The 24,781-nt window shown below is 39.2% G+C and overlaps 1 protein-coding gene across 1 annotated transcript in view; it reads left to right on the top strand.

Annotated features, from left to right (window-relative positions):
- The window catches only part of LOC132381175 (metabotropic glutamate receptor 4-like), a 1,091,809-nt gene that overhangs the window by 435,181 nt on the left and 631,847 nt on the right, over positions 1-24,781 (top strand). The window contains exons 3-4 of the mRNA XM_059950466.1: positions 13,973-14,108; positions 15,760-15,914. Coding sequence (XP_059806449.1) covers positions 13,973-14,108; positions 15,760-15,914 — 291 coding nt within the window. The remainder of the gene's footprint in view (positions 1-13,972; positions 14,109-15,759; positions 15,915-24,781) is intronic.

Below are 24,781 nucleotides of genomic sequence, written 5' to 3' on the forward strand. Positions count from 1 at the left end.
GGAGAGGCACAGGACTGGACATGAGACTCCTGGACAGGACAAGGGAGCCTCAGCACAGAACGAGGGAATCCCAGCACAGGGCTGGGCAAGGTACTTCTGGGCTGGGTGAGGCACATCGACAAGACGAGAACTCAGAGCCCTGGTCAAGGGAGAACAGGAACGCAGAACACAGAGTTGAGGGAGAGACAGGAACATGGAACACCGAGCCAGGACCCCTCCTTGGGTACAGGACATAGAGCCAGGACATTACACAGAACACTGAACACAACGAGACAGTTCCCAACACTAGGTAGTGGCAAAATGGCCAGACCTACCTAGCAAAGGTGTGGACATGGATAGACAGTACCAGGCAAGGCAAGACAAGGCTCCAGGCAGAGGCAAGGTGAGGCAAGGCTCCAGGTGTAAGTAGCCAGCAGGGCTTTAGAGGGATGGAAGGGAACAGTCCAGCCTCAGGGTAATGGCAATGATGGCCTGACTTACCCAACAGAGGCAAGGACCAGGAGGGACAAATCCCACCATAGGGTAACGGCAAGGACAGCCTGACTTACCCCACAGAGGCGAGGACAAGATACCGACGGGACAAACCCACACAGAGGCAAGGACATGATACTGACAAGACAAACCAGCAACCACCCTCGAACCCAGGGCCACTTATATTCCCAGGTACAAGACCAGAATCAGGTGCCTATGTTTAAGCCCAAATGAGACAAGGGACAGCCAGAAGACTCAGAGTCTGGAGTCCACGGACTGGACCGTGAGCTGGAATGTGGACTTCACGGACTGGACCATGAGACTAGTTGTATTTGTCTAAACTATTTATGTCTGAAACGTTCCGGCCTTCCACTTCTCAACACATAAATCTCTAACTTCTGTGTTTGGTCTCCATAAATCACATTTACTTTAAGTAAGCCTTTGGGAGACACTTTTTTACCTGTGTAGGTCTTTTGCATTACTGAGGTCATTTCTAATGGTAGCTAAGAAAAAAGTCTTTCGTAGTCAGTCTCTGGAATCATGGGCAAAGCTGACCCTGTATAGCGCTCTATTTTTAGTTTTATGCCAGACATATCTGTTGTGAATCATATGATTTTGCAATCTGCTTCAGTAATGCTATATATACAGTTCCAGACATCACAGCTCACCTTTGTCAGACTCTGTGCTGTCTGACTCAGTTTCACAATCTGTCACTTTATGCACTTGTTTACTTTTGCTTTTGAAACATTTTACTCTGTGTGTTTTTATCTCTTCGTTGTGCTTTTTGTCTGACTTGCACACTCACGATATGCCCTTCTCTGTGACACTTTCCACTAACTTTTTCTTTGAACCAACAGTCACTTTCATCATGGGAAGATTTGCCACATGGATAACATTTTTGGCTTTTTGCACAATTCAGGTACATTTTGTGCATTTCACATTCATAACTCTTTTTCTGTAGTTCTGCCGTATCCTTTGCTGCAGTCTCCAATGATTTTGCAATGGTCAATGCTTGTACTAAATTTAGGTTTCTTTCTGACAGAAACCTCTTTTGAATGCTTTCATTATGCATGCCACATACAAGCTTGACCTTTAATGCACCAGAAAGTCCATCTCTAAAGTCACAGTATAGGGAAAGCGTATGCAGTTCCGCAATGTATTCTGAAATGCTTTCATCCTTTGACTGGTTTCTTTTTTGAAATCTAAATATCTCAGCTATTACTAGTGGTTTGGGGCTCAAATGATTTTGTAAAGTTCCAACAATTTCAATAAACTTCTTGCTTGCTGGATTTTTAGGAGTTTATAAGTTGTGTAAAAGACTGTACGTTCTAGCACCTGTTAAGCTAAGAATTGTAGAGACTTTCTTTACCTCATCCACATTGTAAGCATTACAATGCAGTTCAACCCTCTTTATAAACAATTCCCAGTCCTCATCAGTGTTATCAAGTTCGTCAATTTTCCCATAAGGCCATCATCATTTTATTTTCACTTTAGCTTTGCTAGTTGCGTGTCTCTCACTGTGTACTGTGCACTGTTAATCATGTGCCCTTTTCTAGCATTCATGACTGCCTTCTCCATATTGGTTCACTCTTCTTCTTGCTGTCTCCCTCTCTTCCTCCAAACTTTGTTGTCTCGTAACACTTGGTGCTCTTTGCTGACATTCAGGTTCATACTTATTGCCAATTTGTTGTGTCTGTACAACTACATATGAAATAAATAAAGGCTAGCACTCGCAGAAGAAGTTAGCATGTATATTCACTTTGCAGAGAGAGCAACAAATCGATGTGTGCAAGTAAATTATCTGCCAATAATTAGTGCTAAGAGGAGTCATTGCACTAAAAGAAATACATCCATACATGACAATAAAAGCATCTTTGAACAAACCATATGTTGTATCTTGAAGTGGATGAGTTGAAGTTGAAGACTCCACTGGGTTTTACTCCTATATCTAATAAAGTAGCCACTGAGTCTATATTCAGAAACAATTTGACATGGAACCAGGAAGATTTTAGCAAAAAGATTGTGGTTGGAATGAAAGGTCTGTAGATGTTCCCCACTTCACATCTTGAATCATACAGTCATTCTCCTGATCTATTTGATCTAAGGTTGTTATCAAAATGGGACAGGTAGGAATCTAGTACATCCAGAAAGACAAATGCAGAGTTGGGAGAAACATACATTTCCTGAACTCCTACCTCCTTCTCAAATGCCAATAACCCAATCATTTCCCCTGCACAGCCTCAAACTCATTTCCTCTTGATCCAACATATCTCCATTATACTTGGATTCCTGGCACCAGCCAACTGTGTCTTGAGCTGTGAATGGTGAATAGTTACTTGAGATGAGTTCATCAATCCTACATGATTACTGCTTTAGTTACTTGTGAAACACCGGGAGCAAAATAGACCATAAGACATAGGAGCAGAACTAGGCCATTCAGCCCATCAAGTCTGCTCTGGCATTCCATCATGGCTGATCCTGGATCCCACTCAAACCCATACACCTACCTTCTCGCCATGTCCTTTGATGCTCTGACTGATCAGGAAGCGATCAACTTCCACCTTAAATATACCAATGGTCTTGGCCTCTGTCGCAGTCTGTGGCAGAGCATTCCTCAGATTTACTACTCTCTGGCTAAAAAGTATTCCTCCTCACCTCTGTTCTAAAGTGTCATCCCTCAATTTTGAGGCTGTGCCCCCTAGTTCTGGACAATCCCACCATAGGAAACATCATCTCTACATCCACCGTACCTAGTTCTTTCAACATTCAGTAGCTTTCAATGAGATCCACTTGCATTCTTCTACATTCCAGTGAATACAAGCCCAAAGCTGAAAAACACTCCTCATATGTTAACCTCTCTATTCCCAGAACCATCTTCATGAACTGCCTCTGAATTCTTTCCAATGACAGCACATCCTTTCTGAGATCTGGGGCCTAAAATTATTAACAATACTCTAAGTGCGGCATGACTAGTGTCTTATAAAGGCTCAGTATTACCTCTTAGCTTTTATATTCTATTCCCCACAAAATAAATGCCAGCTTTACAGTTGACTTCTTTACCACGGAATCAATTTGTAAATTAACCTTCTGGGAATCTTGCACGATGACTCCCATGTCCCTCCATACCTCTGATGTTTGAACTTACTCCCCTTTTATTTAATAGCTCACATTAATGTTCCTTTAACCAAAATGCATTATCATGCTTTTCTGAACACTGTATTCCATCTGACACTTTGTTGCCCGTTCTTCCAATTTGTCTAAGTCCTGCTGGAATCGCATTGCTTACTCAGCACTACCTACCCCTCCAACGTTTTTCATTCATCCCTAAACTTTGCCATAAAGCCATCAAATCCATTATCTAAATCATTGACAAAGAATGTGAAAAACAGCAGTCCTAATACTGACCCCTGAGGAACACCATTTCGTCATGAGCAGCCCATCAGAAAAGATCCCTTTTATTCCCATTCGCTGCCTCCTGCCTGTTAGCCACTCCGCTATCTATGCCAGTATCTGTCTTGTAACCTGCAGGTTTCCTGGCTTTCCTGCAAACCTCAATTTTGATGCAATCCAATCTCCAGACAAAGCCATCTGGAGTTGTAACATTAAAGCATCCTGAGAATGCAGTGTGAAGCTGAAATGATTTTTGATGTTTTCTAGATGCCTTATTAGAGGAAACAATGGTGATATTGCTATAAATGAAAAGCAAAGTATTTGAATTTCTGCTTCTGCATTTACAGGAAAATCTGAGTGACATCTCACATTTACAGAATTCCCTTGCTCTAATGTTTTAAATTCATCTATATTCGATTTGGAGTTTGAGGAGATTCGGTATGTCATCAAAAACACTCGCAACTTTCTACAGATGTACTGTGGAGAGCATTCTAACTGGCTGCATGCCATCTGTTATGGAGGGCTACTGCAGAGGATTGAAGTAAGCTGCAGAGTGTTGTAAAATTAGTTAGCTCCATCAAGTGCACTGGCCTCCATAGCATCCAGGACATCTTTAAAGAGCAGTGTCCCAGAAAGGTGGCATCTATCAGTAAGGGTCTCCACCATCCAGTACATACCTTCTTCTCATGACCACCATCAGGTACAGTAGTGTGAAGGCACATACTCAACGAACAGCTTGTTCCCCTCTGCCATCCGATTTCTGAATGGTATTATTTTTTCCTCTCTGTTATCATGTGTTATATTGCATCGTACTGCTGCCGCTAAGTTAACCAATTTCACAACATATGCCAGTGGTATTTAACCTGATTCTGCTGCTGCTGCAAAAACTTAACAAACAATCCCTTTTACTTTATTTTTGTTCATGGAATTGTTAGAATGATAAATAACACCTTTTCAAAATTAGTATAAATTCTTTCATTCATTTACAAGTGGATTTTTATCCGATGAAGAGTTATTGAATTATAGCATTTCAACTTGTCCTGGCCTTCAATCTGAAACGTTAGCTCTGTTTCTCTTCCAAAAGATGTGGCCTAACCTGCTAAGTACTTCCAGCATTTTGTGCTTCTCCTTATTTAGATAATTTCATTATCTGAACATTGTAAAGTGTCTGGACTGCTTCTGGCATTTCTGATAACATTATATCATGTGTCAAGAATCTCACATTAGACATAAAGGATGATACATTATAGCTCATTTCCCGGGGACTGAAATACAACATCAAAAAGGAGGCAGCGGTTTGAATTTTAACTTGCTAAGACATGCGTTTGGAGACAGGTAATGGGTTAGGTCCAGAAGAAAATGTCAAAGCTTTCAGAAATTGGCTCAAAGTAAATAAATTCTGCACAATTTTAATATATCAGGTTTCATGTGAACAACCGCTCAAGTGTGTGATTAACTACCATCTGCTAATTGCTCAATTATACTGACATTAATAGATGACTTTGACCTCAGGTGTATGGGATTCCTTTGCTGTGGGACATTTGTGAATGAAAGCTGGATGAATTCATAGGAGCTAAAGTAATTACAAGTACACCTCCCACTAAATATCCAGTGCCCATTGCTGCTTTTTCAGCTGCACATTGAAAGGACCTTCCTCAGTGACCCTCACTGAGAGGTTTACAATTCAAAGGTTTAATTGTATCATATCAGGGTGGGTTCTCCTTATGTTGCTGAAGACTGGACCTTTCCTGAGGTGCACAGTGACAGCAGCACCCATGGCACACTGAGCCAACAATGCTCCAGAGTAATCATAAAGCAAATCTGTAGTAGACACAAAGGATAATAGATTCCATGATCAGCTAGATCTTATTTTCTATCTCTCTGTTTCTCTTTCATTGCTTCACTTTCCCTCTCTTTTTCTGTCGATCTCTATTTCTCTACCTTCATTTTCCCTCTTGCCCTATCAATTTCTATCTCTTCTCCACATTACACAACTCCACCTTACTCCCCACCATATGCTTCAACATTACCCCAAAGCTTACCCCCACCATATCGTTCAACCACACTCCTCAATCATACCACTTGTTACCACCCATTTTGTCCACCAAATGACCACCCCCCCCCCACTTTACACTCCACCTCCAGTCATCTCCCTCTCCCACACCTCCTCTCCCTTTCTCTTTGTATAATAGATTGTTAGTGTAATGCTGGATATTCTCCTACATCTCAGATGATGATTAAGATACAGTGTTGACAAAGCTGCATCTGCAAGTTTCATTGACTGTCGCTGTGTTAGGATGTTAAGTCAGTTGTTGTGTGATATTATTCTATGTTGCTACAAGGTCCCTGCTGGGTCTGTTGACTCTGTGAGAACTCATCACCTTCATGATTTTTGCCTTTGATTTTTTTACAACCTTTTCCACTATCAATCTCTCCACTGATATGTCTCTTTATCCCTTTGTTTCTATCTCCTTCTAACTGTCTACGTATCCACGTTGCCCCAATCTCTTCCTCACCCTGTTCCTCACCTGTACCTTTCCTCCGCACCACACTACCAACACATGCTCCACCCACCCTTCTAAACACAGCACTCTGCAAACTCAAATTCAACCCAATCTTTTAGGTGAGGTAGTATTTCAAGATCTTAAAATAGATTACCTCATAGATAACACTTTGCTGTGGATATGACTTTCTGTGGGCAGATTAGTTACTGCATTTCCTACTCTATGACATTAATAACACTTCAAATGTAATTGACTTAAAAGGTTCTGAGACATTCTGAGATTGTGGTCTGATATATATTATGTACTTTCCTTCAGCTCATGCCTGTAATAACAAAGGCAGTATGTCTTTTCCACTTAAAGTCAGACAAATTAATTGTGTGTTTCATGTGATCGTTACACAATAATCACAGCAAAATGATGTCTGCCTATATAGACTTCGACTGCATTAATAGGCAAGCAGGGAAATCTCTTAAATGTGCTGTATGATTTGTCAATCATAATCATTATTTTCAGAAAAAAATTACATGCATTTTCTACAAAGTGATGCACTATTTAGAAAAAAAAATCAGGAGTTTTGAAAAGGCTGAATGAATCTATGCTGAAATTAATCTCCCTAATGTGTGAGCCTCCAAGGTGGTGTTATATACCCCTGGGGTTCATTTTTTCTGTGGACTGTCACTTTAAAATGCTGGGAGAATGAGACTGACTTTTGGACTCTGAGCTGCTCCAGAGAGAGAGAGAGAGAGAGAGAGAGAGAGCGAGGTGGAGTTATTTCATGGACAATCAATGTTATGGTTTCTCTGCAGCTTGTTTTGAATATACAAGGACACAGAGACACACACAGTTAGAGTCAAGATGGATTCGGTCAATGGAAGTCACCAGTGAGTCGGTCGCTGGTTTAAATTTACAGTAGCCCAAAAAGGGTGAGTTGAGATTGATCCAGAGTATTGATAAATGACTCTCACAAGGGCTGCAACTAGAAGAAGTTTGCAGAGAAGACAGGAGAGGAGAGGAAGATTTGGAACAGAAGAAACCTAGTGGCAAAGAGGTCACTGTTAGGACTCTCTCTCTAAGTAGTCCGTGAGGGTGAGTTTGTTTCCCTTTGGCTATGAAAGTGTAATTGTCACAAAGTTAATCCACAGGAGTGTGTTCTCTGGTGATGGGGAAACCTTTGTGAATACCACATGTGTATTTACCCTTTGTCTGAGTGTGGTAGTTCGCTGCAGAAAGGCACCCCTGTGGCAAATTACTGTTGGAGTTATTTCATATGTCGTTGAACTGGATAAGTGGCTATCATGTTGTGTGTGATTGGGGAAACCTTGTGGAATCTACTGATGTGTCAATCCTTGCTTGGCTGGTGGTTCCCTTGAAGATGGACCCCTTTGTGATAAGCTACTGTTGGTGATAATCCATACATGGATTCTGTTTGAGTATCCTGTGGCCACCACTTTGGGATGTCCTGTAGCTGAATTTGGGTGTGGTGCCTCTTGTGATGAAAGGATATTCATTGATGATCACTGTCAGTGATATTTTGTGTGTGGAGTGGAACAACTTCGGAGATAAAACCCACTGCTATTGTTATTTGGTATTGCTGTTGTGGAATCTGTGGAATATCAGCATAATTGCCTTCTCACAACACTCACTTTAGGATTACAAATATCTCGCATTAATTAACCTGTAATCTGAACTGAACTTTTCTTACATGCCATTGTAAGACTGCATCACTTACCACCTAAGCTTGAAGAAGTTTGGGGATTTATATATTTACACCTATATATGCATAACACCATTAACTCTTGATTTACCTGGTTTAAGTTACTATATGATGTAGTTACTAATAAAATAATGTTTTGTTAACAGCAAAACCAGACTCCGGGTGTGTCCTATTGCTGCTGTAACTTTGACAGGGTTGTGTGTACATGACAGTGGCTTTCTAAAATAATGAGTTCAGTTTCAATAATTCATCTAAAGATTATGAAGAAACTTGCTTTTATTTCAATTAATGTTAATTCAATTTATCTGTAAATATGGCAACGCTTTCTATGAGCATAATGTATTTCTTGTGTAAAATGTTCTCTCTATATGATGCTGTCTTTAGATGTGAAAGGTTAAAGTAACTTGTGCTTTTGTCTGCTCGAAAGCATTGCAAATTTTTATTGTTTAATAGGATACACAACACTCCAACTAAGTAACACAGTTCTTTAGTCAAACAATTCCAGGCACTTGTCTTGATAACTCAATTAAAAATCTGCAAGTGCTTGAAAGGTAATTGGCAGCTTTTTTCTGGAATGAATTTTGAGCCATGTTTGAAATTCATAATGCATTATTCATTTTTTTTGGTAACACCCACAATGAATGCTTTAAAATATCTTTAATCCTATCCATTTGTTGGGATAACTGTTCAAATTGTATAAGTTCTCAGTTTTATACTCCTCTTATTGAATCTATCTGACATGCAAAACAATTTCCTGACTCAGCTTGTTTAGTTTCCTGCCAAACAGGCTAATACAAAGTTTGGATGATAGCTGTCAAGTTACATTACTTTCACGCACACATCAAGCAAAGACCACCGTCACTCAGTGCCAAATCACTTCCCTGTGATATTCAGTGTCAAAAACATTGCTGAATTTGCAGACATCAATATCCCAGGAGTTGCAAGGTATTCTAACATACCCGTTGTTATTGGACTAGTATCCAGAAGCCTAGCCTAATGATCCTGAGGCATGAATTCACATCACATACACCAACAAACAAATTCAGGTAACTAAATAAATCAGCCATGTGGTATCCATTTGGTTCAACAGTGCCCTTCAGGGAAGGAGACCTTCCAGCCTGGCCCATATGTGACTCCAGATCCATCTATGTGGTTACTGTTAGCTGACTTCTAATATGCCCCATCAAACCAATCAGTGGCATGAGCAACAAATGCTACTCCAGCATCTCAAGAAGAAATAAGAAGAAAAATGCATTGATCAAAAGCTCATTCAGCATCACCAATTAAAGGCAGTGTTGTGTAACACCTGTAAAGGGTCCCTGTCAGCTACAAGCCAAGGCTGCAATAGATTACTCTTCACTTTTCCTAAATTCATTCTACATTACTCAGAACAAAACAGGCAGTATCAAAACAAAACAAAACAGTATCTGATCCACAAACTTCAGAATCAGGTTTAATGTCACTGCCACATGTTGTGAAATTTGTTGTTTTTACAGCAGCAGTACTTTGTAATATATAATAATAAATAACAGTAAATTAAATGTGTGTGTGTGCATGTGTGTGTGTGTGTGTGTGTGTGTGTGTGTGTGTGTGTGTGTGTGTGTGTGTGTGTGTATGTGTGATAATTAAATTAAGTAAGTAGTGCAAAACAGTAGTGAGGTTGTGTTCATGGATTCAATGTCCATTCAGAAATGTGATGGAAAAGCGGAAGAAGCTGTTCCTGAATCAAGCTCCTGTACCTCCTTCCTGATGGTAGAAATGAGAAGAGGGCTTGTCCTGGGTGATGAGGGCTCTTAATGATGAATGCTACCTTTTTGAGGTATCACCCTTGAATAATCTAATCTCTCCATGATCAACATACCATAACCTCGACGACTATCTACTGGGCTTCATATCTACTGTGATGAAGTGCTTTAAGAGGATGGTATGGATAGAATCAATTCCTGCCTAAACAAGAACCTAGGCATGCAACAATTTGCCTATCTCCACCAAGGGTCTACAGTGGACTTAATCTCACTGGCTGTCCATACAGTCTTTGATCACCTGGACAATAGTAATACTGTCACCAGGCTGCTGTTTATTGACTACAGCTCAGTGTTCAATATAATCATACCTGAAATTTTAATCAAAAATCTACAAAGCCTGGGCTGCTGTATCTCCCTGGATCTTTAATTCCTTACCTGGAGACCACATTCTATATGGATTGGAAGTAACGTGTCCTCCTTGCTGACTGGTAAACCTCAAGGATGTGTGCTTATCCCACTGCTCTACTCTCTACACCCATAACTAAGTGGCTAGGCACAGCTTAACCACCATCTATAAATTTGCCAGTGGCACAACTATTCTTGGCAGACGTTCATATCACAATGAAGAGGCATACAGGAGTGAGATAGATCAGTTGGCTGAGCGGTGTTGCAGCAACTACCTTGTAAAACCAAAGAATTGATTGCAGACTTCAGGAAGGATAAGTTGAGGGAACACATACCAAGGGATCAGAAATGGTAAGTGTGAGCAGCTTCAGGTTCCTGAGTGTCAACAACTCTGAGGATATATCTTGGGCCCAACACATTGATGCAATAACAAAGGAGGTATGACGGCAGCTATATTTCATTAGAAATTTGAGAAGAATTGGTATGTCACCAAAGACACTTTCAAATTTCTATAGATGTACCTTGGAGAGCATTCTAACTGGTTGCATCACCGTCTGGTATGGAGAGGCCACGGCACAGGATCAAGAAAGCTGCAGAGAGATGTGAAGTTAGACAGCTCTATCATGGGTACTAGACTCCCTAGAATCCCCAACATCTTCAAAAGGCGATACCTCAAAAAGGTGACATCCATCATTAAGGACCCACATCACTCAAGACATGTCCTCTTCTCATTGCTGCCATCAAAAGAGCCTGAGGACTCACACCCAATGTTTCAGGAACAGCTTCTTTCCCTCTGCCTATTCGGATATCTGAATAGACAATGAACCCATGCATACATCCATAGTATTTTCTCTCTTATGCAATATTTAATGTAATTTATAGTTTTTATTACTATATATGGCAATGTACTGCTGCCACAAAGCTTATGCTGGTGATATTAAACCTGATTCAGATCCTGAACGTGCTTTGACTGTTGTGTAAACTCCCTGTAGGATGCAGTGCTTCAGCTTGGCAAGACTTTTTCTGTGAATATCATCAAAATCTGTGCTCTTCCCATCTAGAATGTTCAAAGATAATAACTGATTGGGAACACCATAACATTCAAAGTAAATTTATTATCAAAGTATGTATATTGTATGTTACTGTATGCTACCTTGAAATTCATTATCTTGCAGCCATTTTCAGGAAAATACAATTGAAATTTACAAAAAGATTTTGCATAAACAAAGACTGACAAATAACCAATGTGAAAAAGAAGAAAAACTATGCAAAAGAAAATAATTTTGAGAAGATGAGTTGTAAAGAGTCCTTAAAAGTGAGTCTGTAAGTCAGTTCAGTTCAGAGTAGTAGTGATTGAAGTTGACCAAGCAGGTTAAGGAGACTGATGGTTGTTTTTCTATCACCTATCATTCTGACTTGGAATAGGTCAAAGTTGGATCAGACAGAGTAATAAGCTGAAATCCTTCTATTTCTCACAGAATGATTTACATGGGATATACCCTTACAATGTGGTCAGATTGAGTTCTGATATTTTTGTTGTTCTGTTACTTGTGACCATGTAGAATTCCTATTTAGACTGTTATATTGGGAAAGAACATCCTCTAGCAATTTGCATGTTTCAAAGTCATGGTGACACTCATGATCGGTCAGGAATGCTGCTTTTTGCAGTTTTAATTCCCAGGAATTCCCCCCCCCCCCCCACAGCATTGTACATCTCCATACCAAAAGCTGCACGTTCATTTGTTTGTCAATCCACCGATGCTACTTCATTGACCTATGATTCAAAATGCTTTGTTTGTGCCCTGTTAAAAACACCAAAGAGGCTCAATAAAGACTATACTTCCCAAGTTACTTTGCTTAATATTACCAAAAAGATGACTTGATGATGTCCAATATTAAAATTGAACCAAAACAAATTCCCAATGTTTGGCAAGGCTTTGCAAATCTAATCACTCACTGCAAGTCATGTTTAAAGTAAATTTCAAATGTTAATGTGGTTATCAAATTATAAATCTCACCAAGTTGTTAGTTTGGTTTATGGATTTTAAAGTATCGGGTTTTGACAAAAAGCTCTTATCTTGTGGATAAAACCAAAAAATGGCAATCCATCTATCCCATCCTGAAGTTATGTTATTAAGTATAATGTGGGAATGAACAACAACAGTAAATTTAAAAAAAACTTATGTTCAATTAACCAACCATAGAGTTTCAAACATTATTAATTGTGGACAGATTGAAATTCCTTGCTGGTAGATACTCAGAAATCATGGCAGATTTTAAACTGATCTTGGCAACAGTTTGAAGCTGAGGTCAGAAAAGACCCTTATGAAATCTAAAGGAATTAGAGGAATTAAAATAGTTCATGAAATGTCTTTGGCAAATTGGGTTAAGGAGAATTTCAAGGTATCTTACATGTGTACTAGCAGCAAGAGGTTTGTTAAGCAAGGGTTAAGTCCACTCAGTGACAAAGGAGAGAAGTTACGCTTGGAGCCAGAGGAATTTTTTGATTTAATTTTAATTCTGACACATAGAAGTTGTTTAGATATGTACATACATGGGAGGGGAATGGAGGACCATAATCCAGGTGCAGGTTGATGGGACATGACAGAATAATAGATTAGCATAGACTAGATGGGCTGAAGGGCCTGTTCTGTGCTGTTGTGCTCTATGACTCCATGAGTCTTCTAAGTGGGCAAGGTCCTGAAAGTGTACTTTTTATCAGTATTCACCAAGAAGGAGGGCAATGACGATGGTGAGACTTTTGAAGGGAATGTTAATTTCCAAGAGTATATTGACCTTAAATGAGAGGTGGTGTTAGGGGTCTTGAATTAGTCACTGAGCCTGACAGAACCTATCTCAGAATACAGAAGGAAGCAAGGGAGGAGATTACTGAGACCTTGACAGGAATTTTCGTATCTACTTTAGCTAAAGGCAATATTCCGGAAGACTAGAAAATAGCCAATGTTTTTCCTTTGTTTAATAGAACCGATCACTTCCTGTGGGTTGGATCTGACAGTTCGGTTTCCAAAGTGACACAGTGCTGCAGCAGGAGGAGGTGTCGGCAGGAAATTATAGGCCAGTAAACCTTACACCAGCATTAAGGAAAACAATTGGAGAAGATTATTAGGCATAGGATTTACTTGGTTTTGGAAAAACATAGACTTATTAAGCAATAGCCAGCTTGGCATTGTGCCGAGGAGATCATGTGTCACAAATTTGGTTGAGTTTATCTGAAAAGGTGATGGAAATGATTGATCAGTGGAAAGCAATGAATGTTGTCTCCAGGGACTTCTGTAAAGTATTGTATAAGTTGTCTTATGGTAACCATACCCAGATGGTTAAGTCATGTGAGATCCCTAATGAATTGGATACAAAGTTGACTTGGACATAGAAGATGGAGTGTAATGTTAGATGGGTATTTTTTTGACAGAAATTCTGAGATTAGTGGAGTTCTATGAGGGTCAATGCTGGGACCTCTATTGTTTGTAATACTGTGTATCACAGATGTAAATAATTTGGATGAAAATATAGATAAGTTTGCAGGTGATATGAATATTGTCAGAAATATGAAAGGTGAAGAATGTGGTCAAAAATACATCAACTGTTAATGGTGGTTAGTTCATAAACACATCGCTTTTCTACAAGTTGAGGTTATATTCTCATTCTCCATTGGATTTTACAAACCCTTCATCCTCTCCAAAGGATCACAAGCTCAACCTTTGCTTTTAACCCTCTCACTGCAGGTGGAGTCTGCGTAGCCCAGTCACTGAAGATTCCACGAGATCCAAAACGAGCAGAGTTTGACAAAATTATCAAACGTCTTCTGGAAACTCCCAATGCACGTGGAGTCATTATATTTGCAAATGAAGATGATATCAGGTAAGTTCTGACCATGGGTGAGAGAAGTGTCAAATTTATGAGGCTTCATGTTAGGTGGCAACATTTATGGAGAACCTCCAGGACGAGGCTAAATTAAACAACGGATGCAGCAGGGTACAGTGGTCTTGACTATAGTCATTTATTACAGATGAAAGCCAGGTATTAGACATGTGAAGTAACAGAAAGAATGTCATGCGCATCTCATTGAAGATGCCTTAAATCTGAACAAAAAAACAAAATGCTTGAAATAGTCAGCAGAGAAGTCAGTAGAGAGTTCAGACAAGGGCCAGTTGCAGGATAGTTCATTAACCTAAAACGTTCTTCCCTCTCTGAAGTGAAAAACTAACCTGCAGCATGTTTTCAATATTTTCTGTTTTGTTTCACTTTCTATTTTTCTATTTTAATATATCATTTCCACTTTTTATTTTTGCATCAGCTGATCTGAAGTGGAAAGCCACAAATTTAATGCAAAATAATAAATCAACAGCAGATCAGAATTTCATCTCTTCTACTTCAATAACAAGTTACAAAAATCTATTTAACCATCTCAAATGCAATTCACATTATATTCATCGAGATGATATTAAAAATATTGATAAGCGCCATCTCGTTCATTATAAAGATTTCTGAGGGAAAATCATAACTTGGATTTTGCTGGTTTGGTTCATCTATTGGTATTGGTGCTGATGGGCCCTGGATGCTTGCAAGACCCATCAGCACCAACATCAGCAAAGAACAAGCCTGGATTTGTATTGGAGAGCCTGTAATTAAAAGGTGGAGTTCAGAAGCAGGATCCCTGCTTTGTATTCCTGCATTCAAGCCATTGTCCAGGCCTGTACCACTAATAGGCCTGAACAGTGGCTGGAATGCAGACAGAACAAAGCAGAGGTCCTTTCCTTGAACTCCACATCAGTGTTGGGAAAGATGGACACAGAGTTTTAACAGATGTGATTGTAACCCATTTTTATAGTTTTTATGTCTCTCTCAGAGACATTAAAATTACAGGTATTGACATGAATTTTAAAAAATATTTTATTAATAAAGACAGTTAAAATGAATTAAAATATACCTGTGATTTAAATATATAAAACTAAAGAAAAAAATAATTTATAAACAAAAAATCTTGCCTTCCCCTTTTCCTATTAAACTTACGCCCTTACAAACCCAATAAAGTGAATGGAGATTTGGATTGTGTGCTGGTCTGATCATGGTGCAGTATCTGAATGGTACTTTCATGATGTATTACTGTGGAAAGCCCATTTCAGACTGTTGACCTACCATGGCAGGTCAAATTGACAGATCTCTCCATGGGACACCTGGCAGTAATTCCAGGTTATCTGCATTTCACAGCACTAACATGCAAGTCCAGAACTTGCTTCACATTGAACTTCACGACTCCCTTGTCAAACAATATACTGTTATTCTGTAACAATGCAGTGTTTAAATTAGGACACTGTCCTCAGTTCTGTGCTGTATCCCTACGGATGTTGTTTCCAGATGTCTGGGCTGCCCCCAGCACTTTGTTAGGCTGCGTTGGTTGTTAACAGAAATGACACGCTTCCACTGTATATGTGAAAAATAAATTAATCTGGAACTGAATCAGAATCAGCATTAACATAATTTCTTTCCTGTTCTTTCCCCTCTTCTGCAGGCGAGTGCTAGAGGCAACTAAAAGAGCCAATCAGACTGGTCACTTCCTGTGGGTTGGATCTGACAGCTGGGGTTCCAAAGTGACACCAGTACTGCAACAGGAGGAAGTGGCAGCAGGAGCTGTCACCATCCTTCCAAAGAGAGTCTCAGTCCAAGGTGGGTGAGTCTGGTTTGTCACCTTGGATATGCCATTTCTTTCTTTTAATATTATTGTATGCAAATTAGTGTTAAATGATTAGGTGGGACAGCGGAAAGCTGATTGGATGAGAACTAACGAATCAGGAGGGACAGGCAAAGGGGGTATATATACCACTGGAATATGGAATATACATGCCCAAGCATCATCCCTGTTGAAGATGGTAGAGTTTTTCATCGAAGCATCAATTAAAATCAATACTGTGTCCGGCTTGAAGCCCCAGAAGAGTTTATTTGTCATTACGCTTTCATTTACATTTTCATTTTCTTTATCAGTTGTCTTCTGCAATCTTCGTTTTTAGAAGGTTCCTAGTTTGTGATTCTGCGATCAATATTAGTTTCCTTTTGATGAAAATTTATCATTAGTCAGGATTCATTAAACACAATTCCAGTTTAATTATCACTGAGTTACAGTCCTATCTGTTATACATTAACAGGGATAAATTTTCCAAACAATTAAAATTAAAACAAAAAAATGGTTTATTAAGCAGCCAGGCTTGTAAGTGCATAGAACATCCCGCAACGGTACATCCAGGTCTGATCCCAATTTACAATGTGTTACATTTCTTGTGTCATTTTGGCCTCCTCAATAACTCTCACTATTGCTGGATTTGGGAACTGATAATATGCATCAAGAAGGTTGCCATGGTTACACTCAAGCGACTACCTGTGGAAATTGCATGGATGAGGGTGTCAGGATTGATGGTGATGGCTTTGTGTTTTATCAGTAGCGGTAAAACAGGTCTCTGAGAAGGAGATTCGCATGGAGAGTGTTTCAATTATTACTTTTCAAAACACTTTTGGTGGGTTTTCTGTTGAGGTCTCAGTACATTTCATTTCTGAGTTGCATTACCCACATCGCACTTTCAGAATTGTCTTGTATATATTACGGATGTGTTCAATGGAGTAAAATCTAGAGTCATGCTTTCGTTCTCATACAATTTATGCTACAGATGTCCCTCAGGTTTCAGGAGTCGCATTGTACTGTGTATACTTGGGTGTTTTGCATTGAAAATAAGAAACAACCAAGCTATCTACTTAAGTGTGGATTCCTGGCAGTGGTGACTCAAAACTGTACTATACTGCTCAATGAAGATCAAGCACCGTGTGTCCAAACATCAGGCATTTGCCACAGTTAATAATTAACTGGTAACTTAGTGATAGCTAAAACTGGAATTGTGTTCCATTGATATTGACTAAAATGGTGTGGCATGGTTGCACGATGCTGCCTCATGGCTTCAGGGGCAAAGAATGAATTCTGGCATTGGGTGCTTACTTTATTGGAGTTTGCACAGTTTCTCCGTGGTCACGTGCACTTGTCCCAAGTGCTGCAGTTTTTTTCCGTGTCACAAAGATTTGAAGGCTGGTAATTGATTGACATAAGTTGCATCTTGTACAGTTACATGGCAAGCAGGAGGATGGGGGTGCTGGAAAATGGATGGGTTTGGATTACTGGGATTGTGCTGATAGCTACATAGACTTGATGGACTGGATGACCTTTTTCTACCTTGTGAGAGTTATGAAATATAAAATAAAATGCGGATCTGAATGTGCAGCTGAGCAATTTAAGTTTGGTTGATTATAAAGCTAGTAAATGTAAGTGGTAGAGATATTGAAAAAGCTGAATTTTTTAAAAATCCATTTTGTTCACTTGATATCCTTTTCCAACTGACCTTAGCAAGTCTGGCTGACATGTCTTCTGGCTGAGAGCAACATAACAGATGGTTAATTTCTTTTTAAAATGGTCTAGGAAATCACCTCCTTTAAGGTTTGTGTATCCCACAAATGATTAAGAAAATTATGAAGCAGAGATTGGAACTAACACTTCTAAGTCTGTGGAAAGAAGGCAAATGCAATGTTGACATTTATTTCAAAGGGAATAGAATATAAAAGCAAGGAGATAACGCTGAGGTTTTATCACACACTAGTCAGACTGTACTTGGAGTATTGTCAACAGCTTTGGTCCCCATATCTCAGAAATGATGTGTTGTCATTGGACAGAGTCCAGAGAAGGTTCACAAGAATAAAGGGGTGAAATACGAGGAGCGTTTGGCAGCTTTGTGCCGGTACTTATTGGAATTTAGAAGAATGCAGGGGCATCTCATTGAAATGTACCGAATGTTGAAAGGACTAGGTAAGGTAGATGTGGAGAGGATGTGTCCTCTGGTTGGGGTATCCAGAACTAAAGGACAAAGTCTCAAAATTGAGATGAAACCTTTTAGAACTGAGATAGCAGGATGTTTTTTAGCCAGAGGGTGGTGAATCTGTGAAATGCTCTGCCATGGACTGTGGTGGAGGCCAAGTCCATGGGTATATTTAAAGTGTAAGTTGATCATTTCCTGATTGGTCAGGGCATCAAAGGATATGGTGAGAAGGCAGGTGTGTATGGGGTTGAGTGGGATTGGGGATCAAGCAGAGCAGACTTGATGGGCTGAATGACCTAATTCTGTTCCTATGTCTAATGGCCTAACTGTAAAGTTAAGGGAGTAACTTTATTTTATCTTTACAAGGCCCTCTGACAAAGGCAACACACTGCCCATCTCCGCTGTATCCTTATCTTGAACATCAGCTGAGAATCTTTCCGGCTTTTCAGTCAAGGGTGCACAGAAGGAGGTTAAAGCCAGTCAAAGACCTGTTCCATCTACGTTTGGGAAATACAGGTCAGCCCGGAGCTGCTTGTTGCCCCAAATGAATTATGAATTGCAGCTGCCCCATAGAGTTTCAAAGTGGAAACAATGGGCAGTGAACGTCATTGAATGCCGATCATCAGCGACATCTATGAATAATGATTTTAAATTACCATGCATTTCTGCTCTGGGTACATTCACGGGAAACCCAGACACTGATGGTTACATTCCAATTTGGAGTGCTCCCTGACTAAATTCTGAGAAACATGTGGACCTTTCTTAACATAAACCAAGTGCACAAGATAGCTCTTACTTGTGTCCGTGCAGGGTAGTCAATTATCAAGTACATCACGATGATTGTTATAAGACAGCCATAGTTATTTGAGATTTTTGTTTAATTTTCTTGCCCTTGTCGACCTATCCTAAATCTTTAATCAGTATGTTATCATGGTACCTGGATTTCTCAGAATCTACCATTGTTTTGCATGGTATTTCCTCCAACCATGTACAGTGGGTGTATTGTTCACGAATACTCTCTCTGCTCATGGCAATGACAGTAGGAACTTGGTTGATGCAGATTAAACTGCTGAACTCTCTTAGGAACTTATAGCATTATATGTATATTTAAAGAGATATGTTAAATCTTCACATTTGTATTAAGACAGATTTGTCTCTTGGCATGTATTTGCTGTAGAAAGCAATGAAATAGCAAATACTTCGTACAGTGATGTAGTAGTACTTTGCCTGAGGTGCAACTGTAATGCATTTTTTTCGATGTTTTTTACCTTTCAGGTGAACTTTAAGTGCTACCCACTAGAATGCTCATCTTGAACTTAATTCTAAAATGAGATACTAAAATTTCACTTTCTTCCCTTTAAGTGATATTCTTGTATCTTCAACTTTTATCTTTGAATTATGAGCTCTTTAATGGATGTGGGTTGCCATCTTTAAATTGTGTTTACCCTGTAGTGAGGCTGTGGGCCTGGTGCTTATATGAAGTTAAACTGAGGCAAGAACACAAGTAGCATGGATATGTTTAAGGGGAACCACCGTAGGTACAGGAGACAGAAGAAATAGCTATAACTACACAGGACACAAGGAAGCCATATCTGGAATACCACATTGTATTTTTTTTAGGAAAGATATACTTATTCTGGAGGCAGTTCAGAGAATTTTTACTAGTTTGATATTAGACATGAAAGAGTTGGTTGAGGAAAGATAGAGCAGGCTGAACCTGTACTCTATGAGTGAAGATTTCTTTTCTAAACTTAATATTCTGAAGGTAGATCATGACACATATATCCACTTGTATCTCATTTATCCTGTCCATCTTGTTTGCCACCTTCTCTTCAAATTAAGCTACTTTTTTTCATCTCTTTCTCAGTTCCTATTGAGGATATTTGAACCAAAACTTCAATTCCATTTCTCACTCCACGGATGCTGCCTGATTTACAGAGTTGCACTTTCTGCTTTCATTTCACATTTCCAGCATCTGCAGTTGCTTTAAATTTGCATTTAGATGCTGAGAGCACGTTTCCACTCATGGTGAAATCCAAGCCAAAGGATTGCCTATTTGAGCAACTCCATCCAACCAAGGGTCATGAATCTTTGTAATTCTTAAACCTGGAGATCTATAGGGGCTGAATCATTGAATATATTTAATTATATTTGGACAATGGAGAAACAGTGGGAGAGTGGAGACAGAGCTGAGGTTAATGATAATGATAATGCTAATGCATAGTGACATGGATCAAGGGACTCCAAACCCTACACCTTCAGTTTCAATGTTCTTACATTCTTATGTGGAACAATACATTGACAGATGAGATAATACAAGGTACAAGCATACCACATCATTTAATCCAATAGTTTGAATAATTTCTCTCAGTCTAAAAATTAGTATAATCAATGCTAACCAGGCTTAGTTTTGGTTAGCAATGGTTTAAAATAATTTTTCATGATTTATATTTAACTTCCTTGTTTTTGTTTATTAGTTTTGAAAGAATGAGAAGTATTACTATTATTAAGTGAGCTTGTCCTGGTCAGAGCACATGCAGATTTTAAGTAAGAAGACTGCTGTTTGTATGTGTTTAATGGTGTTATTTGTGTATCTGATGCACACCAGTGGTGGCTACTTGGAGACCTATGAAAAATGACATCGGTTTAATTGCATACCTTGGCTAATAATCAATACAAGAATTTCCAGATACACAGATAGAAAAATGCTGAAGAAGAGTAAATTAGGGAAGAGATGATCACTTACATCCTTGCTGGCTCACAATATCTTGCCATGTCAGCTCTCAAGTTGTGCCTTGCACTGGAATTTTAACATACAGTCTGTTTATTTTACCTCTCCAAGCATAATTCTGAGTGCTGCACAGCCGGCCCTTCTGTCGCTAGCACCAGTACAGATACATCCAAGCTGAAATCAGTAATTAAATCTTATGTACTGGATGGCTCAGGGCATTTACATATTTGAAATATTACCCTGAGGAGTGAATATTGAATGTAGTATTTCCTAAATGGAAAAAGATAGGGATAAGAGTTTATACTTATGAAAATAAAGGGAAGAAGCTAAACTTCATTAACATTTTTCTTTAAACCAACAAGTTTCATGAACATTTGCTAATATGAAACAAGCCTGCATCTGTGTCTGGGCTAGGCTGGCAGCCACACTTGTATGATATGGCGCAAATATAAAGCCTACAAACTACACTTGTTTATCATTCTATATTGTCAGCTTGTACCTGTTTTACTTATTTGTTTTGCGTTCCTATTTCTGGAAAAACTGACAATTTTTGACTCTGGTTTTTAAGATTAAGTTGTTTACTCAGTTGAGTTTACTGAGACAGACATTGACTCATTAATTTGTGATCTTTGCAAAATCTCTTACCATTTTATCAACAATTGCAGACCCTGTTCCATGTTGTAGATTGAAGGCTAAATAATAATCATTTGAAAAAAATTGTTTTGAGCAATTCTTTTCATATCATGCAGGGACATATTGCAATGAACTTTTACATTATGTAATGTAAATCAGTAGCCAGTCCTCTACTGATGCCGTGAGCTAGTTAATGTTTTTAAGATACATTTTGTCAATACTCTTTTAGTACTGGTGGAATTATGTCAGAATTAGTTTAAGTTGATCCAGTTGGATTTTGATAACTTAAAGACCCGAGTCAAAATGTTGTATTTCAGACTTCCAATTACCACATTAGTATTTCAATAGAGTACTGTGATCATTGGAACACTCATTTACTTTTTAATGACTGCTCTATGGCAATTGCATAGCAATTATTCTCAAATCCTGTCCCAAATTATTTCTCATATTTCCTTGCTGCACTACCTATGCTGTTTAAAGGTAGCTATTAATTACTCTTGAAACCTGACATGCTGTTAGTGGAGATAGTCTACTTGCTTCCTGCTGCTGCTCCCAGTGCCACAGCAACCCTGAAGCCATATACCATGTGAATTCCAATTTAAAGTTCAAAGCAACTTCTATTCTCCAACAAAATTGAATTGCTAACAATGCCAGGTTAATGTGTGATAAAATCGATTAGCTTTCCATTACTTTCACAGAATGACTGCTGTAGACTGGTCTGAATTTTACTGAAATCTTCCTTTTACTCCCCAACTGCAGCAGATCAATGAACCAAGCACTTAAGAATAAAACTAAACTAACAACTGTGCAAGCTGTTTGTTGCTTCCACTACTGAAGTCCCTCTTCTTTCTCCCAGTCATTTTGTTCTTTTCCATTGGAGAGCACTAAGCTTATTCAGATTGTCTTAATCCCAAATAAAGCAATACAGGAAGGGCAAATGAAGTTGGATTTGGATGGAAACTTGTCACAATGAAACATTAAAAAGAAGATTGATTACTGTTGTCCTGAATTAATTTCTTCAGGATATTTAAACAAGCCAATTTAAAATTTAACATTTGTCAAATAAGAATGAGGCTCCAATTCCAGGTTAGAGATACCAATGTCAAAAGCTCCCCTTTAAAGACTACAAATGAGAGGACCCTTTCCCTAACCAGTAATAGAGGAAGAAAGAATGAGCAAGGGAGAGCCAGTGCTGACAAAGTGAGGGAGGATGAGCATTGAAAAAGAGCGGGGTTCCCAACTTTTTTAATGCCATGGACCCCTGCCATTAACCAACGGATTTGTAGATGCCTAGTTGGGATGAGGGAGAGAACAGAAGCACTAAAGGAGAGTTGGAGATGAAGAGCTAAAAATTATAACTCATCAATTCTATTATGCAACACAATATTAATATGGAAACCATGACTGAATTTCAGCCATTTAGTTAAATCACATTTAATAGTTACCACTTGGATAGCAAATATGTCGTTGGCTTCCCATCTGACCAATTTCCCTTTCTTGTTTCCAACAGCAGCATGATCAGCGAAAAGTTAAAAGTGTAAGGTCTTTGACTATGCTGAATGATACTTTTGGGCCTTGGGCAGCAGTGAATTTTTACAGCCAGAGACTCTTCAGAAAAGATATGAATTCATTGCCCCATTACACACAACTCACTTAATGTATTTCTTCTCAGCCTCCAAAGAATTTCCTGGTCTTTAGGTATCATTTTGATTTGTGCAATGCAGATTAAAAGGTGTATTTGGATTATATTGTTCAAGGACTATTGCCTATGAACAAATGAAGGCTTTATGATAGTGTGATCTGTAAGCATGAAATGAACAATATAAACATATGTAGAATGATATCTTCTTTATCTTGTCACAAGGAAGAAAAAAATCTGCAGATGCTGGAAATCCAAGTAACACACTCAAAATGCTGGGGGAGCTCTGCAGGCCAGGCAGCATCTGTGGAATAGAGAACAGCTGACATTTTGGGTCCAGACCCTCCAGCAGGACTGAATGGTCCTGCTGAAGGGTCTTGATCTGAAACATTCACATACTTTTGAATAGATGCAGCCTGGCCTGCTGAGTTCCTCCAGCATTTTGTTTGTGTTATCTCCTTTATCTTGGTTGACCATTTCTTTTCCCACTCACCTTCTTTCATTTACTCCTTATTCCTTACTTAGTATCTATAAATCTACAGGCTTTGGCTTGAAACAGAATATGCATAATCCTCTTGGCATAGTGAATTATAAAGAGTCATTACCCCAAGGGATGAAGTTTCTTTTCATCTCCGCTCAGGAGTACATCTACAAGAAGCACTGCCACATGAAAGCAGCATCCATTATGAAGGAATCCCAACTCCTTGCCCCCACCAGGAAGGAGGTATAGGAGCATTAAGTCCCACCACAACAGGTTCAGGGATAGTTATTCCTCGTCAACCATCAGGCTCCTAAACACCGTGGGTAGCTTCACTCATCTCAATGCTGAAGGGGTTCCACAACCCAAGGGTTCACTTTCAAGGAATCTACTACTCATGATATTGTTTTTTGCTAAATATTTATTTATTTTCTATCAATTTATCTATTAATTAATTAGTTCTAGACACCCATCCACAGAAACATCAACTTGGTATTTACTTAATCAAGGCCTGTAAAGATTTTTGTTTTTCCAATGTGTGATCATCTCCCAGTTTGTTTTCTGAGTCTATGGAGTATAGGCTGAATCTGTTCACCTCCCCTCCATGGACAAACTCACTAATCCAACAATCAAAATGCTGACTCTTCATTACAAATAATCTGTCACGTTTATCATTTGTTAAGTCGTAAGCCCAGAGCTGTGTCTAATATTCCATGTGGAGAATCACCAAGTTTATGCAATCTAGAAGCTAGGATTCATCTTCTCAAATTGAAAGAGTTAACACATTGTGGTATTCCAGGTATTGGGGGGGGGGGGGGGCGTTTCCCAGCATTCTTAATGACCAGAGCTACTTATCGTTCTTGTGTCAAAAAGCTTTTGTGGGATTATGGTGGGATGTTCAAGTTCATTTATTGTTACATTTTAGCTTGTGTTAAACAGTTATTCACATATGTGTTTGTGGGTCACCCTGGCTGTAAGTTGCAAAGACCCTGGACAAGCTGCATGATGGCTTCTGCTGGCCTGGGTACAGACAGGACATGGGGCTGCTCGTGCACTGTTGGAGGTCCCAGAAGCAGCCTGGCTGCTAGTTTAGGGCTCCAGTGCAGCAGAACATGGTTGGGGCCCTGGTATGAGTCTACTGTCCCTCCCGGAAGAAAGGACTACCCCCCAAGCTGGAAATCACTGGAAGGGGCTGAGAGAGGT

This window comes from Hypanus sabinus, chromosome 25, assembly GCF_030144855.1.
Source record: "Hypanus sabinus isolate sHypSab1 chromosome 25, sHypSab1.hap1, whole genome shotgun sequence".
NCBI classification, from domain to species: Eukaryota; Metazoa; Chordata; class Chondrichthyes; order Myliobatiformes; family Dasyatidae; genus Hypanus; species Hypanus sabinus.